The sequence below is a fragment of the Malaclemys terrapin genome, chromosome 4 (assembly GCF_027887155.1).
Source record: "Malaclemys terrapin pileata isolate rMalTer1 chromosome 4, rMalTer1.hap1, whole genome shotgun sequence".
NCBI classification, from domain to species: Eukaryota; Metazoa; Chordata; order Testudines; family Emydidae; genus Malaclemys; species Malaclemys terrapin.
In genome coordinates this window covers 83806000-83826250 of record NC_071508.1, presented here as the reverse complement: position 1 = coordinate 83826250, position 20251 = coordinate 83806000, and the positions used below count along the sequence as shown (strand labels likewise).

Sequence of the window (20251 nt, the reverse complement as noted above, 5' to 3'; positions counted from 1 at the left end):
CAACCCATTGCTGTGCCTTGATCTTTTGTTTTCCATATGTCACTGTTTTCAAATAGTCTGGCCTGCCATTTTTGAACTGCAATTTAAGGGCCAGATCCTTAGCTGGTGTAAATCAGTGTAGCTCCTTTGAAATAAATGGAACTATGCTGATTTATACCAGTTTATGAGCAAACCTATTTAATTACGTATGCTGGGTTATGAAAGTAAATCTAGCCTTTAGTTTTCTCTTTCTAGCTCTTTTGTTCAATCCCAAGGAAAAGTGGAAACATGGTGGATTTAAGAAACAGATTTTCTTGCGTCTAAAATATTAAGTTTCAGAAAGCTTCTATCTTCCTATCACTGTAATACGTAGATCCAACCAACCAGAGATACAAAATTGTCTATTATAATTGGACTGCCTGTTCAAATTATTCATTCACTTTTTTGTGTTTTTATAATCTTGTAAGACATATAAAACATGACTTTTGAGTTCCAAAAGTCAGAGAAGTGAGTTCTAAGAGCTGTGAGGGCTGGTTCTACAATATATTCTGTAATATATTTTCCCTATACTGTATAATGTTTTCCCTACAGCCGTCTTCAAAGTCGCACTCCATTATTTTAATCTCCTCCTTTTTCTGAGACCACTTGGCTATTTGGCCAAGTTGCCCTTATTTAGTGGTATTTACTCCCCAATCACAACTGACAGTATGGTGTAGAGTTGATCATGGAACACCAGCTACAATGCATTAATACAATACATTAGAGCTTTAGAATAATATTTTTTGAATTTCTCTCCTCACTGAGAGTTTCACACTCTAATGGATCAATACAGTATCCTGTTTTCAATTTCCAAAAGAATAATCATCAGTTTCCACTAGCCAGAGTACAAGACCTATGACTAGCCAAAGGCCAACATGGAAGATGTTTCGGTGGTGGGCACAAGTGAGAATAAGGAGCAAAGCCTTGGCGAGAAGCCAGATCTCTATCTTCAAGTGCTGTGAAAGAGGTGGGCTTGTCAGGGTGCTGCAATCTGGATCCTATTCAGGCATCTTTTTAACGAGCTTCTGGCTGCTAGGGGCTGCAGGGCAACCAACTAATACCCCTTCACAGCAGTTCTTGACATAAAGGGCATCTGAATTTGGAGGAGAAGTGGAAGCAGAGCAGGGATAGGGCAGAGAAAGAAGCAGGTAGACTGGGGACAACAAGGGGCCTGGCCAGGGTATTCTTACTGTCCTGGTGATTTTGCACCTGAAATGGAATATAGGGGCCACTAAAATGGAGGTGCAATTTGGGTAGCCTTGATGCCTGTCCTAGCCTGAACACTGGACCTTAATAGGGGAGGCATAAACTGCCTCTTCTTAGTCCCTGTGCTGGTACATACCCCACAGCAGAAATGAATTTAGCCCTAGGTGTCTGATAATTATGAAGCTTCCCTTCTCACTCCCACCCTCCACTGCTAGAAAGTAGAAAGATCTCTCTTTTCCTCACCATGTTCTTGACAGTCTGCTTCACTATCACAAGGGCTTCATAAATGTGTTCCTCCTGTCCTTTCCTGCCTTCTGCAAAGGAATAGTTTTCTCCTATTCTGCCCTTCAACCAGCTACCTTGCGGTTGCAAGGAGTTGTTTATGGATATCTCCTCCTCTCCTAGTATCCTGGATGTTAGGTATATGAGCTTGTGTGTTTGAAGTGATGGCCCCCCAGCTGGCCAGGTTCCTTCTTTGTATCCTCTAATGATTAGCTTGAGTGCCTGTCTTTTCTGTTGCTCACAACTTTCCCAGTCAGCAGGGTAATATGGAGATAATTCTGGCCCGTTTCACTGCTGAACACAGGATTATGAATTGGTGACACTGACTGCAGCTGAGTTAATTTCATTCTGCTGGCATTTGGGAAAGCTATGAGCAGCTAAAGATGCATTGGAACCCCCTGTCTACAGACTGAGAAAGATATTAATGCATCTGTTCACATTCAGAAGATTATTGTCACAGCACATATGGCAAGAAACCTAACTAAAATACCTAATAGAACAGATTCTCTGGAAATTGATGTCTAAGGACCCACTGGTTGGGGAAAGCTTTCCCACTGTCAGAAATAAATGAATTAGTGGGTTTTTCAAACCCTGAATTAGGATAAGGGCCAGTGGGCCCAGGAACTACCTTTCATTATCCTAAAAACCTTTTCTTAGACCTTCTTGTGTCTATAACACATGCTTTTTGGAAATACATTTTATTCTTATTAAAAATCAGATTGTCATAAATGTGCAAATAGTATATACAGTAACCATATGGACATTAAGGTGGTAAGTATCAGTCATCATGGATTTGTCAAAAACAAATCATGTCAAATCAACCTGATAGCTTTCTTTGACAGGGTAACAAGCTTTTTGGATAGGAGGGAAGCAGTAGATGTGATATATCTTGACTTTACTAAAAGCATTTGATACTGTCTCGCATGACCATCTCATAAACAAACTAGGGAAATGCAACCTAGATGGAGCTACTATAAGGTGGGTGCAACACTGGTCGGAAAACCGTTCCCAGAGAGTTATCAGTGGTTCACAAACATGCTGGAAGGGCATAACGAGTGGGGTCCCACAGGTATCAGTTCTGGGTCCGGTTCTGTTCAATATCTTCAATATCAGTGATTTAGATAATGGCATAGAGAGTACACTTATAAAGTGTGCGGATGATACCAAGCTGGGAGGGGTTGCAAGTACTTTGGAGAATAGGATCAAAATTCAAAATGATCTGGACAAACTGGAGATATGGTCGAAGTAAATAGGATGAAATTCAATAAGAACAAATGCAAAGTACTCCACTTAGAAAGAAACAATCGGTTGCACACATATAAAATGGGAAATGTCTGCCTAGGAAGGAGTACTGCGGAAAGGGATCTGGGGGTCATAGTGGATCACAAACTAAATATAAATCAACAGTGTAACACTGTTGCAAAAAAAGCGAACATAATTCTGGGACGTATTAGCAGGAGTGTTATAAGCAAGACACAAGAAGTAATTCTTCCGCTCTACTCTGCGTTGATTAGGCCTCAAATGGAGTACTGTGTCCAGTTCTGGGTGCCATATTTCAGGAAAGATGTGGACAAATTATAGAAAGCCCAGAAAAGAGCAACAAAAATGATTAAAAGTCTAGGAAACATGACCTATGAGGGAAGATTGAAAAAATCAAGTTTGTTTAGTTTAGAAAAGAGAAGATGAGAGGGGATGTGATAACCGTTTTCAAGTACATAAAAGGTTGTTACAAGGAGGAGGGAGAAAAATTATTGTTCTTAACCTCTGAGGATAGGACGAGAAGCAATGGGCTTAAATTGCAGCAAGGGAGGTTTAGGTTGGACATTAGGAAAAACTTCCTGTCAGGGTGGTTAAACACTGGAATAAATTGCCTAGGGAGGTTGTGGAATCTCCATCATTGGAGATTTTTAAGAGCAGGTTAGACAAACATCTGTCAGGAATGGTCTACATCAAGGGTCGGCAACGTTCGCGGCCAGCACATCGCTTGCCCGTGCCGCTTCTCGCCGCCCCCATTGGCCCAGGACGGCGAACCGCGGCCAGTAGGGGCCGCGATCGGCCGAACCTGCCGCGTCAGCAAGTAAATAAAACTGGCCCGGCCCGCCAGGGTGCTTACCCTGGCGAGCCGCGTGCCAAACATTGCCGACTCCTGGTCTACATAATACTTAGTCCTGCCATGAGTGCAGGAGACTGGACTCTCGAAGTCTCTTCCAGTTCTATGATTCTATGATTATTGAACTGATGGCCCCAAAAGTTAGAGATACACCACCCCTTTGATAGTGATACAATCTTGATAAATCAGACACATGGGATCAAAAAGTAACCAATAATTTGTTGAGGCAATGTATTGACAACAGCGGGAACAAAACACTACACACTGTAATTACATGGAAGAAGACTGAAATGCTAAGAAAAACATTCTTAGAGATGCTTCAGAGGAATGAAGCGGCACAGGAGGCAGCAAACAGGACTGCTAACAGGGGAGTTTGAGTGGGAGTCTCATTGGAGGAGAAGGTATCTGTACTTGCGTCTGTCTTTGTAGTGCTTGTGTGTGTAGAGGCCTGTAGGGGCAGGGTGCTGGGAGGGACGCCGAGCCCTGATTAGGGGGCGGAGCTTGGCTGAGTAGGAGGCCTATAAAAGCGGCCGTCCAGCCAGGCGGCGGCACAGCTGCAAGCAGCGGCACAGGAGGCAGCAAACAGGGCTGCTAACAGGGGAGTTTGAATGGGAGTCTCATTGGAGGAGAAGGTATCTGTACTTGCGTCTGTCTTTGTAGTGCTTGTGTGTGTAGAGGCCTGTAGGGGCAGGGTGCTGGGAGGGACGCCGAGCCCTGATTAGGGGGCGGAGCTTGGCTGAGTAGGAGGCCTATAAAAGCGGCCGTCCAGCCAGGCGGCGGCACAGCTGCAAGCAGCGGCACAGGAGGCAGCAAACAGGGCTGCTAACAGGGGAGTTTGAATGGGAGTTTGCAGGGGGAGGTGGAAGGGGAGGCAGGAGGGCGCGGTGTGGTGTGTGCTCTGTGTCCCCAGGTGCTGTGGGCAGAGACTGTAGCAGCCATGAGCCAGGCAGCAGTGGACAGAATGCAGATGATTGCATGTGGAAGCTGCGGTACGTATATGGTTCTAGCGGGTGAGCCTGAACAGAGGTATGTTTGCATGAAGTGCCGCCTAATACAGTTATTGGAAGAAAAGATTAAGGGGTTGGAGATGCAGGTAGATACGCTGGTGGAGTTTAGAAGGGGGTTTGAGCAGCTGATGGAGGAAAGGCAAGGAGGGGCAGAAGGGGAATGCTCAGGGGTGCAGGTGGAAGCAGAGGCTGAGGACTGTGAGGGGGGAATATTTGGGGACGAACAAGGGCAGTGGAAGCATGTGACCGTGAGAAGCAGGCCAAGGAAAAGGAGAGCTAGCGAAGGGGAAATAGAACTTAGGAACAGGTTTGGGTGTTTGGATAACGAGGAGGGGGGGCAGCAGGTGGTAACTGAAGGTGGGAGGGTGAGGAAGAAGAGAAGAGCAGCTAGTCCAATAGAGAGAGGGGAGGAGTTGATGGAGACAGCACCAAATCTGGGCTCTGGGAGGATACAGGATGGCACAGGGGGGAGTATGAGGGAAAATAGGAACAGACACAGGTTTCGACTAGAGGGAACAGAAGATAGATTGGTAGATCGCACTGTCGCCAGGCGACGGCAGGTTTATGTGATTGGGGACTCCTTACTGAGGAGGTTGGATAGGCCTGTGACCAGGGCGGACCCAGAGAACAGAAGGGTTTTCTGTCTACCGGGCGCAAAGATACGGGATGTGGACCTGCGATTGAAAAGGATACTAAAAGGAGCAGGTAAGAACCCCTTGATAATCCTTCATGTCGGAACGAATGACACGGCTAGGTTCTCGTTAGAGAGAATCGAGGGAAATTATGCCAGGCTGGGGAAGACGCTCAAGGAAATAGAGGCTCAGATCATCTTTAGTGGGATTCTGCCTGTTCCTAGAGAAGGGCAGCAAAGGGCTGATAGGATTGTGAGAATAAATAGTTGGCTAAGGGAGTGGTGCTATAAGGAGGGCTTTGGGATGTATGGCCACTGGGAGGCTTTCGGGAACAGACAGCTGTTCTCACGGGATGGAGTAGGGAAGGAAATAGACTTCTGGGAGGGAGGGAAGGAAATAGACTTCTGGGAGGGAGGCTGGCTCATCTCATCAAAAGAGCTTTAAACTAGGAAGTTGGGGGAGACGGTTGGGAGATGTACAGTTGATCTCCACGCCAGATTCCAACATTGAAAAGGTGAGTGATGAGATAAGAAGAGATATAGCCGGGGGGATGGAATTGGACATAAGAAGGAGAGGGGGGATGAACAGTAAGGGGTCCGTAACAAATTGCATAACTACTGGGAGACAGGCTAAACGGCATACATTAGGATGTTTATACACCAATGCGAGAAGCCTAGGTAACAAAATGGAGGAATTGGAGTTCCTGGTCCGAGAAATGAAACCGGATATCGTAGGAATAACTGAAACGTGGTGGAACGGCAGTCATGACTGGAGTACAGGTATGGAAGGGTATGTGCTGTTTAGGAACGACCGGAACAAAGGTAAAGGTGGGGGGGTGGCATTGTATGTCAATAATGAGATAAGCTGTAAACAAATAATAACTGATGGAATGGATAAGACGGAGGCCGTCTGGGCAATACTCACACTGGGTAAAATAGCTACTAGAGCCTCCCCTGGGATAGTGCTTGGGGTGTGCTATAGACCTCTGGGATCGACCCAGGATATGGATAAAGAACTATTTAATGTGTTTAGGGAAGTAAATACTAATAGGAACTGTGTAATTATGGGGGATTTTAACTTCCCAGATATAGATTGGGGAACAAATGCTAGTAGCAATAATAGGGCTCAGATGTTCCTAGATGTGCTTGCTGATCAATTCCTTCATCAAGTTGTAGCTGAACCGACGAGGGGGGAGGCCATTTTGGATTTGGTGAGTAGTGAGGACCTCGTTGAGGGAATGGTTGTAGGGGACAACCTTGGCTCCAGTGATCATGAGCTAATTCGGTTTAAACTAAATGGAAGGATTAACAGAATTAAATCGAAGACTAGGGTTTACAATTTTAAAAAGGCTAATTTTAATAAATTAAGAGGACCTTTAAGGGAAGTGGATTGGGAAAACATATTAATGGATCTAAAGGCAGAAGATGCCTGGGATTATTTTAAGTTAAAGCTGCAGGAGCTGTCGGAGGCCTGTATCCCAAAAAAGGGAAAACGGTTAGTAAGCAAGAGATTTAGACCGAGCTGGATGAGTGACCGTCTCAAAGGGGCGATTAGGAAAAAACAGAAAGCGTACAAAGAGTGGAAGAGGGGAGAGATCAGTAAGGAAACGTACCTTATTGAGGTCAGAGCATGTAGAGATGGAGTGAGAAAGGCCAAAAGCCATGTAGAGTTGGACCTTGCAAGGGGAATTAAAAGCAATAGTAAGAGGTTTTATAGCCATATAAATAGGAAGAAAGCAAAGAAAGAAGAAGTGGGACCGCTGAAGACTATAGCTGGAGTGGAGATTAAGGATAATTTAGGCATGGCACAATATCTAAACGAATATTTTGCATCGGTGTTCAATGAGGCCAATGAAGGGATTAGGAATATTGGCAGTGTGATGGAGGGGGATACAGGAGGGGGGATTACCATATCCGAGGTAGAAACCAAACTTGAACACCTTAACGGGACTAAGTCGGGTGGACCGGATGATCTTCATCCAAGAATATTGAAGGAACTGGCGCGAGAAATAGCAGGCCCCTTAGCGATAATTGTTAATGAATCTTTAAACTCGGGGGTGGTACCGTTGGACTGGAGAATAGCTAATGTGGTTCCTATTTTCAAGAAAGGGAAAAAAAGTGACCCGGGTAACTACAGGCCTGTCAAGTGTGCAAGGTCCTGGAGAAAATTCTGAAGGAGAAAGTAGTTAAGGACCTTGAGGTCAATGGCAATTGGGACAAATTACAACATGGTTTTACCAAGGGCAGATCGTGCCAAACCAATCTGATCTCCTTCTTTGAGAAAGTAACAGACTTATTAGATAAGGGAAATGCTGTGGACCTAATATACCTTGATTTCAGTAAAGCGTTTGATACTGTACTGCATGAGCAATTATTGGTTAAATTGGAAAAGATGGGGATCGATATGAAAATCCAGAGGTGGATAAGGAACTGGTTAATGGGGAGACTGCAGCGGGTCGTACTGAAAGGTGAACTGTCAGGTTGGAGGGAGGTCACCAGTGGAGTTCCTCAGGGTTCGGTTTTGGGACCGATTTTATTTAATCTATTTATTACTGACCTCGGAACCAATTGTAGGAGTGGGCTGATAAAGTTTGCAGATGACACAAAGTTGGGAGGTATTGCCAATTCGGAGGAGGATCGGGATATTCTGCAGGGAGATTTGAATGACCTTGTAAATTGGAGTAACAGAAATAGGATGAAATTTAATAGTGAAAAGTGTAAGGTGATGCACTTAGGGATGACTAACAACAATTTTAGTTACAAGCTGGGGACGCATCAGTTAGAAGTAACGGAGGAGGAGAAAGACCTCGGAGTCCTGGTAGACCGCAGGATGACTATGAGTCGACAATGTGACGTGGCGGTGAAAAAAGCCAATGCGGTGTTGGGATGCATTAGGCGAGGTATATCAAGTAGGGATAAGGAGGTGCTGCTTCCGTTGTACAAGGCACCGGTGAGACCTCATTTGGAGTACTGTGTGCAGTTCTGGTCTCCGATGTTTAAAAAAGATGAACTCAAACTTGAACGGGTACAGAGAAGGGCCACTAGGATGATCAGAGGAATGGAAAACCTGTCGTATGAAAGGAGACTTGAGGAGCTCGGGTTGTTTAGCCTAACCAAACGAAGGCTGAGGGGGGATATGATTGCTCTCTTTAAATATATTAAAGGAATACATACTAGGGAGGGAGAGGAATTATTTCAGCTCAGTACTAATGTGGACACGAGAACGAATGGAGGATATAAACTGGCCGTGGGGAAGTTTAGGCTTGAAATTAGACGAAGGTTTCTGACCGTCAGAGGGGTGAAATATTGGAACAGCCTTCCGAGGGAAACGGTGGGGGCAAAGGACCTGTCTGGTTTTAAGATTAAGCTAGATAAGTTTATGGAGGAAATGGTTTAATGGGATAACGTGATTTTAGTCAAATGAACAGTGTGCCATCGCTGGTAAATAGTATCAATGGCCAATGAGGGTCTGGCTGGAGAATCTTGCCTACATGCTCGGGGTTCTACTGATCGCCATATTTGGGGTCGGGAAGGAATTTTCCTCCAGGGTAGATTGGCAGAGGCCCTGGAGGTTTTTTGCCTTCCTCCACAACATGGGGCAGGGGTCGCTAGCTGGAGGATTCTCTGCTGCTTGAAGTCTCTAAACCACAGGATTTGGGGACTTCAACAGCAGAGTCAAGGGAAAGGGTTGGGACGGCTTTGTGGCCTGCATCATGCGGGGGGTCAGACTAGATGATCATAATGGTCCCTTCTGACCTTAAAGTCTATGAGTCTATGAGTCTAAATAAACAGTTTAATAAAAATGAATGGAAAACAAAAAAGTATTAAGTTGAAATATTAACACAATCATGCAAACTTTCTTCAAATGAGTAAGGCTTACTCACAAGTGTAGTTTACTAAAGTCATTCCCCATGAGGGCTTTCAAGGTCAGGCCCTAAAATTACAACTATCTTTTCTTTATAATCCCACTTGTGACCCCTCTATCACTATTCTTATCAAAACAAAATCTCTCCACCTGAAATTTCTGATGTGTGAACTCTTGCCAAAGGAGAATTTGGGGGAAAGTTTGAGATTAATTAAGCAACATATTTGTGAAATATGAGAGTCTGAAAAATAAAGGTATTCCAATTTTACATGTGAAATATAATGGGAAGATGTAAAATAGCAGCTACTAAAGCCATACATTTTAAAAATCAGCAAGTCTGGATAACTTGCATCCAAGAGTTTTAAAAGAGCTGGCTTCAGAGCACGCTGATTTTCAATAAGTCTTAGAACACTGGGGAATTCCCAGAATACCGGAAAAAAACGAATATTGTGCCAATTTTCAAATAGGGTAGATGGGATGACCCAGGTAGTTATAGTCCTGTCAGCCTCACATTGATCCCAGACAAGATAATGGAACAGCCGGCACTGGATTTGATTAATAAAGAATTAAAGGAGAGTAACATAATTAATGCCAATCAACATGGGTTTATAGAAAACAGATCTGGTCAATCTAACGATATCTTGTTTTGCTGTGATTCCAGATTTGGCTGACATAGGTAGAAGTATTGAAGTTACTTGGACTTCTGTAAGACATTTGACTTGGTACCACATGACATTTTGATTAAAAAACTAGAAAGTAGGGCTGTTGATTAATCGCAGTTAACTCACATGCTTAACTCAAAAAAATTAACTATGATTAAAAATATTAATCACAATTAATCGCACTGTTAAGCAAGAGAATACCAATTGAAATTTATGAAATATTTATGGATGTTTTTCTACATTTTAAAATATATTAATTTCTATTACAACACAGAATATGAAGTTTACAGTGCTCACTTTATAGTATTTTTATTACAAATATTTGCAATTTGAAAATGATAAAAGAAATAGTATTTTTCAATTCAGCCCATACAAGTACTTTAGTTCAATCTCTTTATCATGAAAGTGTAACTTACAAAGTAGGGTTTTTTTGTTACATAACTGCACTCAAAAACAAAACAATGTAAAACTAGAGCTTACAAGTCCATTCAGTCCTACTTCTTGTTCAGCCAATTGCTAAGAGAAACAAGTTTGTTTACAGTTACGGGAGATACTGCTGACTGCTTCTTATTTACAATGTCACCTGAAAGTGAGAACAGGTGTTCGCATGGCGCTTTTGTAGCTGACGTTGCAAGGTATTTATGTGCCAGATATACTAAACATTCATATGCCCCTTCATGCTTCGGCCACCATTCCCGAGGACATGCTTCCATGCTGATGATGCTCGTTAAAAAAATAATGCATTAATTAAATTTGTGACTGAACTTGGGGGAGAATTGTACGTCTCCTGTTCTGCTTTACTCACATTCTGCCATATATTTCATGTTATAGCAGTCTCTGATGATGACCCAGCACATGTTCGTTTTAAGAACACTTTCACAGCAGATTTGACAAAATGCAAAGAAGGTACCAATGTGAGATTTCTAAGGATAGATACAGCACTCGACCCAAGGTTTAAGAATCTGAAGGGCCTTCCAAAATCTGAGAGGGATGAGGTGTGGAGAATGCTTTCAGATGTCTTAAAAGAGCAACCCTCCGATGTGGAAACTATAGAACCTGAACTACCAAAAAAGAAAATCAACCTTCTGCTGGTGGCATCTGACTCAGATGATGAAAACGAACATGCGTAGGTCCGCTCTGCTTTAGATCGTTATCGAGCAGAAACTGTCATCAGCATGGCTGCATATATTCTGGAATGGTAGTTGAAGCATGAAGGGACATATGAATCTTTAGCACATCTGGCACATGAATATCTTGCAATGCTGGCTACAACAGTGCCATGCGAGCGCCTGTTCTCCCTTTCAGGTGACATTGTAAACAAGATGTGGGCAGCATTATCTCCTGCAAATTGTAACCAAACTTGTTTGTCTGAGCGATTGGCTGAAGTAGAACTGAGTGGACTTGTAGGTTCTAAAGTTTTACATTGTTTTATTTTTGAATGCAGTTATATTTTGTACATAATTCTACATTTGTAAGTTCAACTTTCATTATAAAGAGATTGCAATACAGTACTTGTATTAGGTGAATTAAAATATACTATTTCTTTTGTTTTTTTTACAGTGCAAATATTTGTAATAAAAAATAAATATGAAGTGAGCATTGTACACTTTTGTATTCGGTGTTGTAATTGAAATCAATATGTTTGAAAATGTAGAAAACATCCAAAAATATTTAAATAAATGGTATTCTATTATTATTAACAGTGCGATTAATTGCGCTTTATTTTGTTAATCACGATTAATTTTTTTAATCGCTTGACAGCCCTAGTATAAATTGTTTGGTATTCATTTAAATATTGATATATAGGCTATAAGTGTGTGTTTTTAAAGGGTCTTTGTTTTAAATTCTCCACAGAGGTGTGCAGTTATTATTTAATATTATACTGAATATTGATTAAGTGGAATAATAGAATCCAAACGGGGTTGTGACAGTCTTATGAATATTCCTCTCTGGTTCAAAGCTCGGTCTCAAAGAAACCTTAAGAGGGAAGGTTAGAGCCTGGGACGAGTCACGATAGGGATTGAAAGGCTGCCATAAGGACTTTGATATAAGGAGCTAAGGACATTCCCTCTCTGCATAAATCTTGTCAGTTTCTACAAAGAAAAAAAAAATCAGACACAGAGTCCCCCTTCTTTATATATTCATCCCCCCACCACTCTTTCCTCCTTTGCCTCAGTCCCAGACACTGGGACTGTTTCCTAGGTTTCTTCTCGAACCCCTGCACCTGCTTCAGTGACTCATCCCCTTTCATCTCTTGAGTTCCCTCACCCCATTCTGACTCCTACCTTTACCCTTCTCAACTTTTCATTCTCCTCAGGGTTCTTCCCCTTACAACAAAAAACATACCTGGTCTCTTCCATCTTAAAAAAGTCCAGCCTTTACCCCTTATCTCCCATAAATTATTGTTTCATCTCCTTTCACCATTTAGTCTCTAAGCTACTGCTAAGACAATACTCCTTGCATGCTTTTCTATTTCAACTGCCTACATTGGCTCTCCCTTTTCCATAGCACCAAACATGAACTTCTTGTCCTAACTTTTCTAGCTCTTGATAATCTAGTTCTGTCTACTTGTTCAACTTTTTATCTTATCACAAGGTAAATTCACGTCTTTTCTCTGCCAGTGATATCAGCCATGATTGCCCATTTCTCTGAAAAGCGCGTTCACACTTTCTCCCATGCTGCCTCTCACAAGTGGGAAAAGCTCCCAGAAAAATCTGAAAAATGATCACCTTACCTTTCTTTATTCCATCCTTAAAACTCACCTGTTCCATGGTGCATACAGTAAACTGCAATCCGAAAATACTTAGAGAGGTGGCAAGTTGTGATTATTGTCTTGATTAGTTAAGACTTGTGCACAAAGGAGCAGTGGCACAGGAGCCAGAAAACAGCTGAAAACAGAGTTTGACTGAAAGTTTGGATGAGGGGCTATGCACTGGTCTGCTTTTGGTTTTTGTGTTTGTAGGGTGTTTTTGTTTTTTTGACATGCGCTTAGGAGGGAAGGCTATGACAGCTGCATAAGTATCAATGGTAGGGTCCTGAAAAAGGAAAAGACAATGAAGATGACTGGATGTGGCACCTGTGGGATGTACATTATTCTGGAGAGGGTACCTGAAGTGCCACTTGATCGATCTGATGGAAGAGAAGAGTTGAGGTATGGAGATGCAGCTAGAAACTAGAGTTTCAAAGGGGAGTGGAGCAGATGATGGAGGGAAGGAGATAGAAGGCTGAAAGGAAAACTCAAGACTTGCAGATGCAAGCTGGACCAAAGGACTCTCAGAGCAGACTGCTGGATTAGGAAAGTGGCCAGCGGAAGCATGTGACTATGAGAACAGAGCAGAGGAAAAGACTGGCTAGCGAAGGAGAAATAGAGTTAAGGAGCAGGTTTGCTGAGTTGGAAAAGGAAGGGGAAAGGAAGACAGTACGAGAACATGAGAGAGGAAAAAAAAAAAAAAGGAGAGAAGAGCAGCTAGTTTTACAAGAACAGAGGAAGAGCCAATGGAGATAGCCAGAGTTTGGAGCCCCAGGAGGATAGAAGATGAATTGCAGAAGATTGCAAATGACAACAGAAAAAAAGACTTGTAGCCAGAAAGAACAGAAGGGGGAAGGCTGGAAAATTGCACCAACAGGAAGGGGTAGGTCTACACTACTGGAGACTCCCTACTAGGAAGAACAGACAGGCCTATCACTAGAACTGATCTGGATCACAGAAGGGTGTGCTGTCTGCTAGGATCTAAGATAGAGGATGTGGACCGGAAGCTGAAGAGGATCCTAATGGGATCCTAATTCACTGATTGTCTTCACATGGGAACAAAAGACACTGCTTGATTCCTGCTGGAATGCATCAAGGAAGACTACACCACTTTGGGGAAGATGCTTAAAGAAATGATCTTCAGGTGATCTTCAGTGGGATTCTACCTGTCTGTAGGAGAGAGTGAATATGAGATAAGATTTTGATGATCAACAGATGGCTCAGGCAATGGTGTAGGTGAAGGCTTTGAGATGATCAACTGCTGGGAGGCATTCATGGACAGAGAACTGTTCTTTTGTGATGGACTCCACCTGAGTAGGGAGGGAAATAGACATCTGGCATGGGAGATGGCCCATCTGATTAAAAGAGCTTTAAACATGGAAGTTGGGGGAAATGGCTGGGAGATGCTCATGTAATCTTTCCACCTGATTCTAATACTGAGCAGGAGGAAAATCAAATAGGAGAGGATTCAGTAATGGAGAAAGGAACAATAGAAGGTAGTAAAAAGGACAACATGAGGAAAGAAAGTGTGAGTACCATTGATAGTAACTGGTAGTTAGACAATACTGGCAGTAAAATGTACCTAAAGTAAGGAATCTGGGCAAAGCCAAGCAGAAACAACTAAGATGTCTGTACACCAATGCATGGAGCCTGAGTGTCAAAATGGATAAACTAGAATTACTGGTGCAGGAAGTAAAACTAGGTATTAAAGGGATAATAGAAACATAGTGGAACAGTAGTCATGACAGGAATATAATATTGAAGGATATGTGCTGTTCAGGAAAGACAGAAATAGAGGTAAAGGTGGTGGAGTAGCATTGTATATTAACGATAAGGTAGAGCTTAAGGAAATTAGAAGCGATAGAATGGATAAAATAGAATCTTGGTCAACATCACTTGGGGAAAGAAAGATAACCAAGGCTCCACTGGGACAGTGCATGGGGGCTGCTACAGATTTCCAAGATTTGATTTGGATATGGATAGTGACATCTTTATTATTTTTAATGAAAAATATTATTGGAAATTTTGTGATTAAAGGAGACTTTAATATGCCAGATATTGATTGGAGAACAAGTACTACTAATAATGGTAGGGCCCAGATATTTCTGGATGTGGTAGCTCATAAATTTCTTCACCAAATAGTCCTGAAATGAACAAGAGGTGATGCCATTTTAGATTTAGTTTTGGTAAGTAGCAAGGACCTTATAGAAGAACTGGTTGTAGAGGACAATTTTGGTTTAAGTGATCATGAGTTAATTCCGTTTAAACTAAATGAAAAGATAAACAAAAATAGATCTGCAACTAGGGCCCTTGATTTCAGAAGGGAAAACTTAAAAAATATTAAAGGAATTAGTTAGGGAAGTGGACTAGAATTCAAGATCTGAATGTGGAGGCGGCTTGGAATTACTTTAAGTCAAAGTTGCAGAAGCTATCTCAAACCTCCATCCCAAACAGGTGGGAAAAAATTGTAGGAAAGGGTTGCAGACCAAATTAGATGAACAAGCATCTCAAAACAGATTATTAAGAGAAAGCAGAAAGCCTGCAAGGAATGGAAGAAGGGATGGATCAGCAAGGAAAGCTACCTCTTGCAGAAAGTGTAGAGAAAAAGTGAGAACTGCCAAAAGCCAAGCAGAGTTGTTCCTTGCAGAGGAAATTAAAACCAACAGTAAAAGTTTCTTTAGCCATATAAATAAAAAGAAAACAAGGAAAGAAGAAGTGGAACTGCTAAATACTAAGGATGGGGTGGAGATTAAAGATAATCTAGGCATGGCCCAACACATAAACAAATATTTTGCCTCGCTTTTTCGTAAGAGTAATGAGAAGCTTGGGGGCTGTGGCAGGGTGGCTAATGGGAAAAGGGATATGGAAGTAGAAATTACCACATCTGAGGTGGAAGAGAAACTCAAAGAAGCTTAATGGGACCAAATTGGGGGGCCCGGATAATCTCCATCCAAGAATATTAAAAAACTTGGCACTTGAAATTACAAACCAAATAGCAAGGATTTTTAATGAATCCATAAACTCAGAAGTCATACCCTATGATTGGAGAATTGCAAATATAGTACCTATATTTAAGAAAGGGGGGAAAAAAGGGACCTGGGAAATGACAGGCTGGTTAGTTTGACCTTAATTGTCTGCTATGTCTTAGAACAAGTTTTGAAAGAGAGCAAGTAGTTAAGGACATAGAGGTAAACAGTAATTTGGATAAAATACAAATGGTTTTAGAAAAGGTAGACTGTGCCAGACCAACTTGATCTCTTTATTTGATAAGTGAGTTTCTAGACAAAAGGAATGCAATATATCTAATCAACCTGGATTTCAGTAAGGCATTTGAAACAATTCCACATGGGAAATTATTAGTTAAATTGGAAAAGATGGGGATTAATGTGATACTTGAAAGGTGGCTCAGGGCCCTGGTTAAAGGGGAGACAACAACGGGTCGTATTGAAAGATGAACTGTCAGGCTGGAGGAAGGTTACTAGTGGAGTTCCTCAGGGACTGGGATTGGTCTTGGGACCATTCTTATTTAACATTTTCATGCATGACACTGGCACAAAAAATGAGAGTATGCTAATGCAATTTGCAGATGATACAAAGTTGGGAGGTATTGCCAATACGGAAGAGGGCCAGAATATCATACAAGAAGATTTGGATGACCTGGAAAACCGGAATAATAAAAATGGGATGAAATTTAATAGTGCAAAGTCAGGAACTAAAAAGAAGAATTTTTAGTATAAGCTGGGGGCACATCAGTTGGAAGCAACAGAGGAGGAGAAAGACTTGGTGTATTGGTCAGTCACAGGATGACTATGAGCTGCAAATGTGATGCAGCCATGAAAAAGGCCTAATGTGATCCTATGATGCATCAGGCGAGATATTTCCAGTAGAGATAGGGAAGTGTTATTACCATTACACAACTCACTACTGAGACCTCATTTGGAATACTGTGTGCAATTCTGGTCTCCCATGTTTAAAAAAAGATGAATTTAAACTGGAACAGGTGCAGAAGAGGGCTACTATGATTGCTCTCTAAATACATCAGAGGGAGAAACACCAGAGAGGGAGAGTAGTTATTTAAGTTAAGGGCCAATGTTGGCACAAGAACAAATGGATACAAACTGGCCATCAATAAATTTAGGCTTGAAATCAGATGAACCACCCAAGAAGTGAAGTTCTGGAACAGCCTTCTATGGGGAATAGTGAGGGCAAGAAACCTAACATGTTTCAAGACTGGGTTTGATAAATTTATGGCAGGGATGAGATTGCCTACAATGGCACATGGCCCATCTGCAACTGGTGTTAGCAAATATCTCCAACAGCTGGAGATGGGACACTAGTTGGGGAAGGCTCTCAGTTACAACAGAGAATTATTTCCCGAGTGGCTGGCTGGTAGGTCTTGCACACATGCTTAGGGTCTAACTGACCACCTATGTGGTGTCGGGAAGGAATTCTCCCCAACTTAAATTGGCAGAGACCCTGGGAGGTTTTTGCTTTCCTCTGCAGTGTTGGGTATGGGTCACATGCTGGTTTGAGCTACAGTAAATGGTGGATTCTCTGTAACTTGAAGTCTTTAAATCAAGATTTGAAAATTTCAGTAACTCAGCCAGAGGTTGTGGGTCTATTACAGGAGGGGGTGGGTGAGGTTCTGTGGCTTGCAATGTGTAGGAAGTCACCTAGATGATCATGATGGTCCCTTCTGCCCTTAACGTCTATGAATCTATGAGCCTACATGCTATTATTTTTGTTACTCTGTCTCCTCCACCCTGACCCACGTGTTTGTCTCATCTACCTGCTTTGTCTTGTCTTTAGAGTATAAGCTCATTGGGGCTTATATGTTTGCACAGCACCTAGTACAATAGAATTCTGATCTGGTTGGTCTCTAGGCACTACTGCAACATAATGTTACATAATATTAAATTATTAATTATTATTATTTACATGGAATCCAAATAGTGCTAGATACTTTACAGATGTAGAATAAGGCTCCTGCCCTGAAAAACAGATAATTAACTGAAAACATTCCGACAAAATACAACCAAAGGAATAGGGGAAGGAAGCAAACAATTGACAAAGGGATACAGAGGGAAAGAAGTGTCAGAAATATGTGTCAGAAATTAAATACTTGAGTACAAAGATATGAGAAAGGCATAAAAAGAACACTTGGGTAAGGGAATGTCTGTGGTGTAGAAAATGAAACAGCAGTGGTGTGGGTGAGTAGAAAATGAGATGCTGATCAGTGGGAAGGATTTTAAATGGTGGTGGAGGTTGGCAACAAGCTTACTCAAGAAGAAATGTTTTGAGGGAAGGGGAAGGGAAATAAATTCAATTGGAGTGGCATGCAGAGCAAAAATTAATTATGGAAGAGTAGAACAATTGAAATGAAGGGGCTCTGAACTGATTAATTGGGGAGTGGTTCTCCCCCTGGCCAGGAGAGAACTCCTACCCCTTTCCCTTATTCCTTCTCTCTCTCTCATTCCTTTCCTTTCCATCCATCCAGCTCACTATCCATCATTTTATTATGCACATATATTCTGATTCTGAAGGACATCTTTCTGTCTGACATCACCTTTTCTGGAAGTGGTTTTATACCTATCTTCTTACAATTTCGCTTGTTAATTTTGAGATCAAAGAACCAAGTGATGACAAGAGAGGAAAAAAGGGAAAGGCAAAAGCTCCTTATTCTCTTTCCTCCAAGAGGATCTGAAGAGAGATTGACAGTACTAGCAAGGTGTTAGTCAAGTGTATAAACTGCTGATTGCAATTGTCATGATTGTCCAAAATAAATAAAAAGAGCAGAAGCATCTTGTAGACACAAAAGACGAAAGGCATACACACTAAAAAAAGTTCTTATAAACTAGCCAATTCCTCTCCTGACCCATGAAGATCAAATTAAGGGGGACGGGGGATGACAATGACATCATGAGAGTTTAAAACAAGCTAGCCAAAAGCCCTGGAACTAAGTTTAGATGACAATTTGTTAGTGTATTGCTGAGAGAGGTTGAATTCATTATTTTAATAATAATGAAGAGTGTACACTGGAGATGATAATGATATAGATGCTTATTACAGTAGCATCAATCAGAGTGTCAGTACCCATACAAGTTCATATATTGGACATGGATTCATCATCTACTGTGTTAACTTCAAAAGAGTCCTTTCCTCATTTTGTAAATTACATTCTTTAACATATCATGTCATGTCTGAAATACAGCCACATTAGACTATTTAATGAATGGTTTGGCTTACCATTTGTCTGAGGAGACACACAAAAGTGAAAAATTAAGTGCAACACTGTGCAGTCTCTGCCAATGAGACTAATGTTACAATGTCCAGAGAATTTTTACCAATAATAAATGAGAAAGCAGCTTGCTGTTTGATGAGATCAGCTAGTCCAAGTCTCTCCAGACCAATTGCTTTTCTTTGGGCTCACTAATCTGTGGCTATGAAACATGATAAATTATGTTTTTCTGATGCCCTCTTAGCTCATTCTTTTACCTTGGAATCTAGCCTGAATTTTTTTGGGATAAGAAAAACAGCAAATTATATTGCCAGACTATTAACTATGGCCCTCCAATCTAAATTGTCGGAGCAGCTGACTATCCTAAATGTGGACTTGTCATGTCATGTCCTTCCTCGCTTTTGCCTGTTGTTCACTGAAATTCAACAATAGCTATAATAAAAGTCCTTTTTATCCTGCATCCTCAATTTTTGCCCCTACGTTGTGGGAAATCCTGACTCTAAACACAAAACATTAGAATTTAGTAGAATCTATAAATGATTAAAGCATAAACAAGCAAAATATGAATGGCTAATACAAATGACACACTAATGTAATACACTCACCAATGAAAACAGTATTTAAAGAGGCAATGCAACTTGATGGGGAAAAAGCCACCAAGATTCCAAGACTCCAAAGCAATAATTTTAAGGGATAATTTTAATGAGGTTGGATAATTTATTAAATATATTAAATATATGAGATGATGAAACAGACACAGGTTTCACAGCAATGAACATCTTGCATCCAAATGAGGATACTCATTGACACAACCCACAATATCTTAATCCTCAACCGAATATTTTGATGTTTTGGCTATAGGATAGATCTTATTAAACTCTGTGTCCTTGACAGAATAGGCTCAGTGGCTTTTCATATATTTAATTATTTTTAAAGCACCACTGTATGTCTGCTAGAATAAAACAAATAACATCTCCTCTTTACACGCTAGGAGAGGAGGCAGGCAGTATACTTGCAGATACTATTAATGCAAAAGCCTCTTGTAGGTGTGTCTTACCGGTTCTCCTGCACTGCCTGCTGCGTGATGGGAATAACAGATGAGACCCGGGATGGGCTGTTCACCTTTTGCCATGATAACAGCAGAACTGGTGTAGGATGGATGCTTCTAATGTACAATACATAACAGCTATGAATACAGTGACAGGAAAACATGAAACTATACAAGCAAAATGACTGAAAGGGAACAAGGGTGAATACAGGTGGGACACTGAAATGCAAAGTGCTTAGAAATTTATATGAGCACAATCAGTTTAGATCTCAGGTATTTTCTGCCCTTAAAAAATTGCACTAAATACTTAAGTATTTGGCCATTTCAAAAGAACTATTTGACTTAATTAGACATTACATTTAAATTAATATTAACAAAAATTGCAACTTGCAGTTGATAGTTTACATCCCGTTTTGCTTCTAGTCCTGCAAACCT

The 20251-nt window shown here is 41.4% G+C and overlaps 1 protein-coding gene across 6 annotated transcripts in view; it reads right to left on the bottom strand.

Annotated features, from left to right (window-relative positions):
* The window catches only part of GPHN (gephyrin), a 453097-nt gene that overhangs the window by 159253 nt on the left and 273593 nt on the right, over nt 1–20251 (bottom strand). For 5 of the 6 annotated variants that reach the window (XM_054026831.1, XM_054026833.1, XM_054026832.1 and 2 more), the window contains exon 7: nt 19826–19933. The exons of the other annotated variant lie outside the window; for it this stretch is intronic. In XM_054026831.1, coding sequence (XP_053882806.1) covers nt 19826–19933 — 108 coding nt within the window. The remainder of the gene's footprint in view (nt 1–19825; nt 19934–20251) is intronic. 6 annotated transcript variants of the gene reach the window in all.